Source organism: Clinocottus analis, unplaced genomic scaffold (genome assembly GCF_023055335.1).
Source record: "Clinocottus analis isolate CAN_PGR_092001 unplaced genomic scaffold, fCliAna1.0.p SCAF_3, whole genome shotgun sequence".
NCBI lineage: Eukaryota > Metazoa > Chordata > Actinopteri > Perciformes > Cottidae > Clinocottus > Clinocottus analis.
Genome location: NW_027176042.1, coordinates 20,220,741 through 20,232,340, shown reverse-complemented (window position 1 = coordinate 20,232,340; position 11,600 = coordinate 20,220,741). Strand labels below are relative to the sequence as shown.

The 11,600-nt window shown below is 38.4% G+C and overlaps 2 protein-coding genes across 3 annotated transcripts; one reads left to right on the top strand and one right to left on the bottom strand.

Annotated features, from left to right (window-relative positions):
- Window positions 1-1,607: 1,607 nt before the first annotated feature.
- On the top strand, window positions 1,608-3,665 carry rplp2 (ribosomal protein, large P2). The gene is made up of 5 exons (XM_068594200.1): window positions 1,608-1,712; window positions 2,859-2,982; window positions 3,068-3,116; window positions 3,206-3,292; window positions 3,539-3,665. Exons 2-5 carry the CDS (start codon window positions 2,860-2,862, stop codon window positions 3,613-3,615), a joined length of 336 nt encoding a protein of 111 aa, XP_068450301.1. The 5' UTR covers window positions 1,608-1,712; window position 2,859; the 3' UTR covers window positions 3,616-3,665.
- A 2,183-nt stretch (window positions 3,666-5,848) lies between these two features.
- Window positions 5,849-10,355, bottom strand: LOC137796773 (apoptosis facilitator Bcl-2-like protein 14). 2 transcript variants are annotated; one of them, XM_068594886.1, is made up of 6 exons: window positions 9,960-10,355; window positions 8,417-9,042; window positions 8,203-8,310; window positions 7,562-7,623; window positions 6,460-6,720; window positions 5,849-6,274 (listed from the first exon to the last, which is right to left on the bottom strand). In XM_068594886.1, the coding sequence occupies exons 2-6, from the start codon at window positions 9,030-9,032 to the stop codon at window positions 6,236-6,238; spliced, it is 1,086 nt and encodes a 361-aa protein (XP_068450987.1). In that variant the 5' UTR covers window positions 9,033-9,042; window positions 9,960-10,355; the 3' UTR covers window positions 5,849-6,235. The 2 variants fall into 2 exon arrangements, with proteins under 2 accessions (XP_068450987.1, XP_068450988.1); XM_068594887.1 differs by having other exon boundaries at window positions 6,460-6,660.
- Window positions 10,356-11,600: the final 1,245 nt, after the last annotated feature.

The window sequence follows — 11,600 nt, the reverse complement described above, 5'->3', positions numbered from 1 at the left end:
AAAAGCCAAGAGTCTGAATTGTGAGAGCATCTTATCTTCTTCCTAAACTGATCTTCTTTGAGGTAAGACCCTTTACATTTATCTGTATTTTAATCTCCAAAAGCAATATTATATTTTATCTTTTTGATATCCTCAGACAGCAGCAGCGAACCACTCTCAAATGGCTGACACAGATGAAGCTGATGGTGGCCAAGACCTGGAGGCCCCGGAGGAAGATCTGGATTCCGAAAACGCAGCCCTATTACACTTCGGTAAATACTTTGAAGCCCAGCATGCGCAACCTTGGGAGCAGTGGACCTTCAGAGAAAAGGCTAACTTTTATATGGACCGCATATTCATTGGGTTCTTGGGCATTTCTCTCATCGTTTTACTCGGAGAATTTGGCTATAAAATGTGGTATGTGACAAACGTGAAGAAGATTGCAGAGTTTGGTTTAGATGTGGTGGCCTCTCTGTTCGGCTGGCTCTTCGCCCAGGACAGGCAGGAGGAGCTTTTTGAATTGTAGGTTGTGAATGGAAGGGGATGACTTCATCATGTTTTTATGTTTTCTACATTGAGGGTATTACAAATGCCCAGTAAAGAAGTATAGCTCCATCTCAGATACAGAAATGTATTGATGATGATTTCTAAACTATGTTTTAATGGTGAATCCATGGAAATAAATAATGCAATCCACTGAATCCCTGTTTTGTCATGAAGTATACCACACACACCATTTTTTGAGTCTCCGCCTTCTGAGTGTGTCACTCTTTTGTGTATTAATACCTTGGTTAGGGTGTCCCCTCCAGGCTGAACACAGTGCAACGTGCGTTGTAAAATTCTCAATCAGTGTCAAACTGTGTTTAAAATAATAATATAATTGTTTTTACAGCAGACCCAGAATATATGATATTGGCATTTACATTGAGTTGTAACTACTACTGTAACTACTTTTACTTTAGTAAAATATATCAAAACTTCTGGCACCACTGTAACAGATACAATGATGATTTGTTAGATAAACTATTGACATACAAGATATTTTACACCATTTTACAAGCTGACAGAACATTTATTTGTGATAATTTTAACATGTTTAACGGCCATTTCATGGTTCTAGCAAGGATTTGCTTTTATTTTTATTCATTCATTCATTCATAATAAATTAAGAACTTTGATAATAATTTGGATGTTAAGGTTGTTTTCTTTTATGATTTTTTACATTATGTTTAAATACTGTAACTACATTTTTTTCATTGTACTTACGCACTATCACTTTCAATGCACGATTTTGTACAATATATTTGCACAGTACAACAGTAATTACTAACCTACTTAAGTAAAGGATGTGAATAATTCCTCGAGCACTCAAGTTTAACAGCCTGTCGTCATTGCGGATTATTTCAATGCATTGACCTACTTACAATAATAATGCAAAAACTATCAATAATAATAAAATAATGCAATTATTTTAATAACATACTATTTATATTCAGAAAGTTGTAATTTAGATACTAGATAAGCAGTGCTTTAGAAAATAATAGAATAAATAGATGCATTTCTTTAACTCATGGAGTTAAACTCGTTCTCATTGGTTGAGAGAAATGCTGACGTCAGAATGGACCAATGAAATCAACACGTTAAAGTCCTCAGATAACTTCCGGTTTATCCTCTTCCTTCTTTCCGGATTTCTTCTTAGCGTGACCGACGTTTCGTGTCTGTTTAGACTTAAAGTAAGTCCGTATTTGATTGATTTAACAAGCGTGTCTCAATTAGTTGACGTCAAACTATGTTTTTAAATGCGACAGGGTTTGGTTTTAGTTACTGTAAAACGTGTCGCTGCGGGACAAGAAGCCGCTGTCACAAATGCAGGGCAGATGGCGTCGTTAGAAAAACACTAGTCGCCATGTTTTTTCTTCTTCTTTATATCACAAATAAATCGCAGCGGCACAGCGTGACACTGCTGAAGAGATAACGTTACAATTCAAAACGGCAAAACTCTTTAACAATTTACTTAATGTGTGTAACGTCACGTCAACATGTGGTAACATTAAGTTTAACGTTGGTTCCAAATTAACCTGCCCAGTGGAGAAAGCATGTGTTTGAGTGGGCTTTGTCAGGAAGTACAGCACGTTAGTAAGTTAGGGTACTTTTTCGTAGTTTAACAATCATTCAGTAACATTACATAATCAGGCCGCTGTCATGCATTATTCCACAGTTAGACCTGAAGTGAAAAGTCTGTTACTAAATGAATATATTTAGGCAATATATAAAGAAATGTGACTGGTACTGTTTTCCTCTGTCTTCAATGTCACAACTTAGTGTCCCATTTGTTGAGAAAATAACTGAATACATCAACTTGGGATTGAGGATGTTTTTGCAACATTTTATATTTCAAACAATTGAGAAAATAATCAATTATCAAAGAAATTATGTTGCAAAAAATGATATTGCCATTTAGTTATTTGCACAATTCAACACTTGAAAAATAGTGACACACAATTTAATTAGTCACAGTTTATTTCGTCAACAGTCCAAACCTCCCAAATAATGAGACAGGAATTGCATCATATCCTCATCAGCGTGATGATTTGAAAAGCAGGAATGTTCGACAATTTAGCTTTAATCACTCATCAAATTTCTGGCTGCTTGACTTCATGAATGCATTTCTTCGCAAATTTGAGAAGTTTGTTAAATTTACCAAAATAAATTCCTGTCTTTAGTTATTTAAGGTGTATTTTTGCTCTTATTAGGATGGACAAAGTTGCAGCAGCTTTTAACACATGCAAGCCTGTAGGTTGATATGCGGCTAGTCTTATTATTTTACAATGTCTGTCGCACAAAAATTGTTAATTTTGTGTCTTTGTCCATCAATGCAGAATGCGTTACGTGGCCGCTTACCTCCTGGCTGTGCTCGGTGGAAACACCAGCCCCTCTGCAAAGGACATCAAGGCCATCTTGGGCAGCGTAGGAATTGAGGCCGATGACGAACGCCTATCCAAGGTAGGCCATTTTAAAAACACCAATTTATGCAATTTCAAAAAAAATTGTGCCTTAAGTTGAATCTTATATTTTTCTATCTCTGCAGGTCATTAGTGAACTTAATGGGAAAGACATCAATGAAGTCATGAACTCAGGTAAAGGCCTTGTGGTGAACATACACTGAAGCTTTCAAGATGTTATACATGGAAGAGCGCTAAAATGAGTTTCTTTCCTTTGTCCACAGGCCTCTCTAAGTTAGCCTCCGTACCAGCAGGTGGTGCTGTGGCGGCTCCTGCCGCCGCTGCTGGGCCCGCAGCTGCTGCTGCTGTTGGTATGTGTACTCCCTTCATTCTTAGCTTAAATTTGATAATTGTCGATGTTTTTAGTTTCTGGGTGAGACTTACTTTAGGTTCTAAATTGTATCATCTTGTATTATTGAATTTTGATTGCACTCGCAATTGACTCTGGCCGCATTTAGCAACAAAAGTTGACTATATTGGACGTAAGTGCTGCTAAATATTCTTCTTGGCGTCTATCTAAAGTATTGATGGATGTTTTTCCTCCCTCTCATTTGCAGTGGAAGAGAAAAAGGAAGAGAAGAAAGAGGAATCGGAAGAGTCAGATGAAGACATGGGCTTTGGACTCTTCGATTAATCTGTGTTCTCTGTTAAAAAGCAATAAAAATGTAAAAGGTTTACACATGACATTGTCTTTGTGTCCTCAATAATTGGTTTAAAATAGCTCTCACAAATTGTATTGCTATTTTAAAGGATATTACCATTTAAGGGTTCACAAAATAAATTATCTGGCTTTCCGGGTTTGATGTTAAAAAGTATTTTTGTCATCCGCTAAAAATAGTCCAGACAGACCGGACAACCAGTCATTAGGCAATCGGGGCCTGTGCATGTGGTCAGTCTGTCCCCCTGTTGGCCAAAACCACATAATGGCTCCGGCTTAAAGGGAGAAGACTTGATCCAACACAGAGACGGTCCCACCACAACTCAAAAACCCGCTGCCACGTTGCAGTTTATGGACCGTTTGGTCATGTATTTAACGGTCAATGTATTGTAATGGATTTAACACTTCATTAACATTGGTATTATAAGTAAAACGGGCCTGTTTAACAAATCAGAAGGGAAACAAAATGCTGTTTTTATATGTAATAAATCACAAACTCAAGATGTTGTGGTCAGACAACTCACAGCTTCGTTTCTAGTCATACAAAGACTGACTTAAGTTTAAATATTTTTCAAGGGTATCAATAAACGGGTTCTGGTCAAGTGAAGTTCCTCAATGAGCAAGGATTCAAGTAATCTGCATTTAGAAGTTTCTCAATGGAAAAGTACTTTGAAATGAATATAATGGCTGCAATCCAGACGCCGAACTGGTAGTGCAGCAAGGCTGTCCTTAACGTTCGAAACTGTTTCAGGTATCTGCCTATGATGCAACATTTGCCCTGATATGCTAGTCACTGGATATGTGGTGCATATTTGATTCAATTTGTAGGACGGCTCTTTTAGTCACTGAACTGTTGATCAATCCGGAAATGTGACCGTATTTTTCCAGGAACTGTTCACCGGCACTTCTTTTTTTTATATCAAAGTAAATAAGTTTAGGTCAAGAAAGAAACGGACACCCTGAGCGTGAAGAAAAGTTATGAATTCACTTCCCACTTAACACCAATTCAAATGGCAGGGAGTAAGGACACAAGAACCATATTTGATCATTTAGCAATCCCTTCATATTTTTCTCAAGTCGCTTAACCCCGCCCTCTTTTCACTGACGTACATGTACATGTGTTGCGTAGCGCTCACTGTGCTTCCGTGTGCACAAGGATCCCTTGTGAGCCCATTAGTTCAGGCTGGGAAAAGGCCTGCAGGGGAACCTGTTCCTCAGGTGAGAGCCATCGCTGCACGCTTTGAGCACGTAACCGACAGACTGTCACATCTCATAATTACATCACAGCTCTCTTACAGATGCCGCCGGCAATCTTTGCAAATATTATACACACAAAGGCGTCTGATGTTTAGCTGATCAGCCCACACTGTGCATTCAGTACCAAGACATGTTCATTTCAGTCTTGAAGGAATGCTTTTTTTTTTCTTCTAACTTTTATCCGTGTCGTTCAGAAGATATGTTGGAAGACTACAGAGGCGTGGCACTCAAGGTCTTGTTCGTTCTATCACACACGTACATTTATAAAAATATATATGTATATACAGATGCTGTATACACAACTCAACCAACACCTACAGCTCTATTAAAGGATACTCCTAAAGCAAATGCAGCATTAGACTCCAGCTGTTAAATGTGACTCATTTTATTAAATGTCACTTTCTCTTCTAGAGAAAGTAGAGGGAGTGTATTCCTTAGAATAAAAGTATGTTTAACTAGGAAGGTGCATATTTCAGGCGAGTGTACCTGCATTGTGTGACTGAATCTATATAACCCTGGGCTGAAAGGCGTCGTTAAACACGCTTCTTTCGAACTCAAAACTCAAATTTGCGAACAATCAGCCCAAAAGAAAAACATAAGCAGTGTGTCGTTGTGATGAACTGTTAGCCGTTAACCAAACACACCGACCAAAACATCAAGTGAGCAAATTGTTTTGCCCCACGGTGTGTCTGGGCGCAAAGTGATGTATGGTTTCATAATGACAATAAAACAAAAAGAACTTGAGCATTAAATTAAACATTTTATTCAGCATGTGATATGGATGCCAGCATTCATATCAACAAACAACAATGTGTGACATTTCAGTCTCACTATTACACAATCCTAAAAATGTAAAACAAATTGCACAGAGTCTAGCTTATATACAACAATTCATTGCGTGTTTGTATCTCTACAAATCAATGTCAAGAACATATAGAATTAAATAGTGGATTTGTAAAAAAAAAAAAAGAAAGCATCACATTATTGTCATTGTAGAATCAACTTTTCTTTTTAAATATTGCCACGTTTTAAGACTGTTTTGTATTTCAGTTTGAAAAGTAAACATTTAAATCTACCAAATCCATTCAACGTGTTTTGCTTTTCTATCAGAAAACATCTTGTTGCAGAAAAATTACAATTTTTCTACAACAAAACAGTAAAAGTCAAAAGAATATACAAATGAATATCAGCTCTACATGTGTGTTTGGTTGTGTTTGTGTTCTTAAAAAGAGGAATTCATAGTTGCAACACACAAACACACCCTAACCACATCTGTGGTGCCGAAAAAAGTTAAGCGCTTTACTTGCTAGAGTGTTATTTTCTTTTTTCTTTGCTCGTCTCAGTTGTCACAGTCGGACACCGGATGATCTGTACACGCCTGAGAAAGAGAACAAAAACGTTAAACCAAACCACCTTTTAGTGACTGTATATGCTCCGCCATTTTCACAGCTGTGCTCCACTTTTAAAAAAATATATAAACTGAATCATGTTCAGATTAAATATTTTAGAAAAAAGAGCACTAAACCTGTTTATTTCTAAGGTTTAGTGTCGTTTGATTCCTACCTGTTGGTATTCAAATCGATCGTGGAGATAGCGGTAGCCCAGGCCGGTAATGTGGCCGATGTTCTGTTTGGAGAGGCCGGCAATCCTGGCTGTGAAGTCCAACGTGAAAGCCAACTTGACGAGCTCGGGCGCCGTCGGTAGGACGGTGGGAGGATTGTGGGTCGGCGACGCTTCGGTCTCCAGGTACGCATCGGCCAACTTCTGGAAGGAAGAGTACGACATCCCAGTGAAGAAGTTGCTCAGGGTGGGGTTGTCTTTCAGCTGGAGGAGGAGGAGGAGGAGGAGAGAGGACGAGGAGAGGAAGGTAAATACACAACACTTTGTCCTTTCAGGGATTTCACTGCTCATTAACAGACACTAGAAAAGAGAAACACCATGGAATCGCCTGTAAAATACATACGTATATATTTTTTTTCTTCTAATATTCCAGCAGGTGACTGTTCAAACCCCTTTTTTCGTAATCAATTAATCTGCTGATTATTTTAACAATCAATCTTTAAAAAAAAAAAACAGCTGAGAAATGTTGTTGAATCCTAAGTTCCTGAAAGCCCAAGGTGATGTCATCACATTGCCTGATCGACGGCCAAGATACGCTACAAGTCACAGGGCACGCTGTGTTTTGATAGCAGACCTCGTGACTCTCCCTGCGCTGCCATTATCATGACTGCTGCACGCCCTCCTACTGTCGAAATGGCGATGAATGATTTAACTCGTGCGGAGGTAAAGATCAGAACCAGAAAACGTCTCGGGGACTCACAGAGACTCGCAGGTTTGATGATGTACAAATAAATAAAATGGTGACTTTTCTCTTTTAACACAACACTTGTGTCATGGAGTACTTTTTATGACCTTGACTTTATGACACCGTTCATGGTTTATTGATGCCTATTATGTTTATTGTGCTTTTGCTTCTGATTCTCTCTATAGAAACTGCTGAAGCCTCAAAATACTTCATTCATACTGCATTCATTAACTAATGACATAGTCTCTCATGCATAAGCCCAAGCATTTGAAGCCAATCGTCATGTAAATATTTGCCAAATTATAATTTTAAAAAAGCTAGACAGAGTTTCAGCGCCTCAAAACAGAAATGAGTACCGACCTTGTCGTCGATGGCATCCCCTTCCTCCTTTGTCAAAGCAATGATCCTGTCGATTACTTCCGCTGAGAGCGAACAAACACAAGGGGAAGAACGATGAATGTGCTGAACAAGTCATAAAGTCAAGGGGATTCATTTCATCTTTGAGTTATTGTAGTAATATAGCACAACTAAGATGTAATAGAAATGACATTGATACACAACTTGCACTGCTCATCATATGACACACGACATTTATCAGAGAAATGCTGTTTAATTTAACCGATTGGCTTCGTTTTATCACAATAGTTAATGAACTTTAACATTGAAGCGATACTTTTCCTTCACAGGACAAGGCTCACATGTCCCAGGAACGAGTGGACCAAAGAACAAGTTCATAGCTCCGTTATTTATATTTTTAATCGTGTTTTATTGGCAATTTCCAGAATCACCCAATTTTTAGCCTTTTTTAAGGGTCTCCCATGGTACCCGTTTTTTGTTTTATGAGAAGTTCTATAGGGTAAAATGAAAGAAGAGTACTTCCACTTGCCTTGTATTGTTGTATTTGAATACATTTTGAAGAGTATATTGTACTATTTTCAACGTTCATGTTCTAGGGTTAAGGCTGCGCTTGAAATTGAAAGTAAAAAGAAACGGTTTCTCACCATCAGAGAGACGTTCAACTTCCTCATTGACTTGGACCTCGTGGACAATCTTCTCCAGTTCCTCCGTCACCTTCTCGTAGTAATAGTCTGTGGATTCCACGCTGACGGCTGCAAAGAAACAATTGAATCAAAAATGAATCCTATTTGCCGTTTCTTACCATGACACAAATACAGTCAACCCGTCCAGTCTCGTTCAATCATTAAAAAAACGTACCTTGAACTCGAGTGATGTCGGCGGGGTTGAGATCTCGACCCGCTTTGTTTGATTTCGTCAGCGAGATCCGCCGTTTGGAGAACCTTCTCCTCATGGATTTCCTTCTCAAAGACTTCTTTCTCTGGGAGTTGACGGCCATCGTGGGCACGCAGCCGTCCACAGTCTCGGAGGCCTCTGCTTCCGAGGAGGCCTCGGTTATCTCCGGAGTCCCGTCCTGCTCGTCGTCTTTCTCATCAATATCCTTCCGAGAGAAAATACCCAAGAAGCTTTTCCAAAGCGAGGGCTTCTTGCTCTTCTTTTTCTTGCTCTTCACGGGTTTCTCGGATTCCTCCGGATGAGTCTCGGGCCGCTCTGGTTTGACGGCGGAAAACGTCCTGATCTCCCCGTTTTTTAGTCCGTTGGCCAGGTGAAAAGAAGGGTCGCTGGAATGTCGTCTTAGCTTTCTCGGCATCGTCACCCACTTTTCTCTCCCCCTGTCCTTCTTTCCCCCCTGACACCCGTCGTTGAGGCTGATGCTGCGCTTCACGTACACCTCCAGCAGGCGCATCGTATCCTTGTGAGGAACGGAAATCAGCTGGCTGGTATGAGGCCATTGTGTGTTTGTTTGTGTTTCCATGGTTGGACAACTACAAGAAAAAGAAAACATCACACATATGGTTAACAGTACTTGCTGTCAGACAATAATTGTGCACTCAGCAGACAGTTAGCTCTTTGGAGGAAGCCTCTACGGCCATAACAGTTAGTGGATCCATTGAATCTGCAGAAAAAGAGCTTTGTCGCAGGATTTGCTGCTGTTACTGCAAATTGTTTTGCGCGATAATATAACGAATACATTTGGGACTAGTGAGTGTTAGCCAAACAAATTTATTTGAACATGCCAAATTGGGCATTTCCCCCTATTTTCTGACATTGTATGGACCAACAACAGATTACTTCATGATGAAAATAATCAAGTTAATGATTAAATAAGTTGGCTGAAAATAGAATAATACATATAATCAGGAAAATAGTCAGCAGATTAATTGATGGATCAGATTGATAGATCAAATGAATAAGTCGCAGAGGTTGCTTTTAAGTCAATTCCTTTCCCAATTATTGTCTTGTTCAATTGATTACTTATATGGCCTTAAAAACATATTTAAAAACCTTAATTCTCTAAAGCCCCCGCCAACTTATTCAAATAACTTGTTTTGTCAGCAGAGTAAAACCTTAAAAAAAGGTATTCAGTTTATTACCGCCGGAGGAGCTGAAACAACTTAAACATATTACTTCCACAATTAAAAGTGAATAACTAATCTCGTTGGTTTTACCTTTAAAACTACATATTTCAGCGAAATACTTATTTACAACTTCTTTATCACGTGAACCAGACATAATCCCGCATTATATTTTATGACAGTGTGCTAGTTTATGGATGTCAAAGCCGCAGAAACGTTCTCAAACTGCTCTAAAAAATCACAAGGAATAAGAGGAACGCTGAAACGAAATCAAGAGATACATAAATGCTCGTTGTCACTCAAAGTTCCCGTTTCTTTGAACTCACCTCTTCTCCTTCAGCTACAGTAGAATGGCTGAGCTCCCGGTGACAGAGACCCGGTTACAGTGAGGACTCACACGTCGTGTGGTGTGATATAACTCCCGGTGCTTCTACCTGCTCGCATTCTCCGCCCATGTTTTGACTTGCCTCGTCCCTCCTGCCTCACCTGCAGCCGCAAGTTTCTGAGGGAAGTGGGCGGAGGCCGGGAAATAAAAACGCTTCCTGCTCAGCGCGCGAGCTCGCTTACGTCATGTTTTTACACTTGTTTTTGGTTTCGCCAGAGCTCCTCAATTCTGCTGTCAAACTTCCCCTCACGGTCGCCTGGCCACGTTTCACAGGAAGTAAAAGCGGTAGTCATTTCCTATCAGAGGCTGGTCTACTTCCTCGTGTCTTTCTAGGCCAGTGGTTCTCAACCTTTTTTCAGCGATTAACCAACGCAAAGCATTTTGGGTTTGGAAAAGAAATAAATAATTAAAAAAATAATAATTTTATATATATATATATATATATATATATATATATATATATATATATATATATATATATATATATATATATATATATATATATATATGCTTCTATGTATATATATGATTATATATATATATATATTTACACACACACATACCTTAGTTAAATAACATAGATGTATATGTTTGAATAGTTATTAAATTACTTTTTTAAGAGGATTTTGTAATCCATGCTAATTTAATATATATATATATATATATATATATATATATATATATATATATATATATATATATATATATATATATATATATATATATATCTCAATTCTCAAGTACCCTCTGGGGTGCCTTCAAGTACCCCTATTTGAGTAACCTCACACTAATGAGGTTGCAACCTCTGTAGAAAAGTAGCTATGATACAGAATTACACAATAAAAAGGAGGAGTATAGGGCTGCAACTAATCATTATTTTCTTGATTAATTGATCAGTTGTTTGGTCAATAACATAGTGAGTGCCGATCAGTGTTTCCCAAAGACCAAGATGATGCCTTCAAATGTCTCGTTTTACATATTCAGTTCATAGATGAGTAACACGTCAGTTAAACCGATTAATCGATGACTAAAATAGTTGGCAGCTAATTCAAAAGTTGACTAATGAAGGCATTGTTGCAGCTGTAGCTGAATAAGTGTAGGAGTTTTCCATTACAACACAAGCTGCATACACCATCCCCAATGAGCATGCTCCGTAATGTCCGTGTTCAGTTAACAATGACCAATAGTCAACATCGATTGATTCATTGATTATCTCCCCGGGGGGATATTGGTTTGCAGTTCTGCAATGAAAAACACACACAAAGAACAACAAACAAATAAACAGAGATGGCACATAGCAAAAGCCAACAGTAATACTCCTCAAGATGGTTTTTAGTGAATAACATAGCCAGAGGCTTTTGTATTTTATTGGTGGTGTGCTGGGGAAGAATCTTCATTGAATATGAAGTTGACAAAAAAACGGTACATTCAGCTTGTGTAGTAAGGTGTCAGGTTACACATTAAATTGTAATTGAACTATTCCTTTTCATCAAATCTTTTGCATTATCCGTATTGGTTTTATGTTTAATATCTATCTTTCAGCTTTATGAGGACCATGTTGGACATAATGTTTAGAGGTGAA

Coding starts and splice junctions, on each gene's coding strand:
- LOC137796773 (XM_068594886.1), bottom strand. CDS start 9,032: ATGGAAACACAAACAAACACACAATGGCCTCATACCAGCCAGCTGATT. Junction 8,311..8,416: donor CGACATCACTCGAGTTCAAG/GTACGTTTTTTT, acceptor GTTTCTTTGCAG/CCGTCAGCGTGGAATCCACA. Junction 7,624..8,202: donor AGTTGAACGTCTCTCTGATG/GTGAGAAACCGT, acceptor GTTCGCTCTCAG/CGGAAGTAATCGACAGGATC.
- rplp2 (XM_068594200.1), top strand. CDS start 2,860: ATGCGTTACGTGGCCGCTTACCTCCTGGCTGTGCTCGGTGGAAACACC. Junction 2,983..3,067: donor ATGACGAACGCCTATCCAAG/GTAGGCCATTTT, acceptor CTATCTCTGCAG/GTCATTAGTGAACTTAATGG. Junction 3,117..3,205: donor CAATGAAGTCATGAACTCAG/GTAAAGGCCTTG, acceptor CTTTGTCCACAG/GCCTCTCTAAGTTAGCCTCC.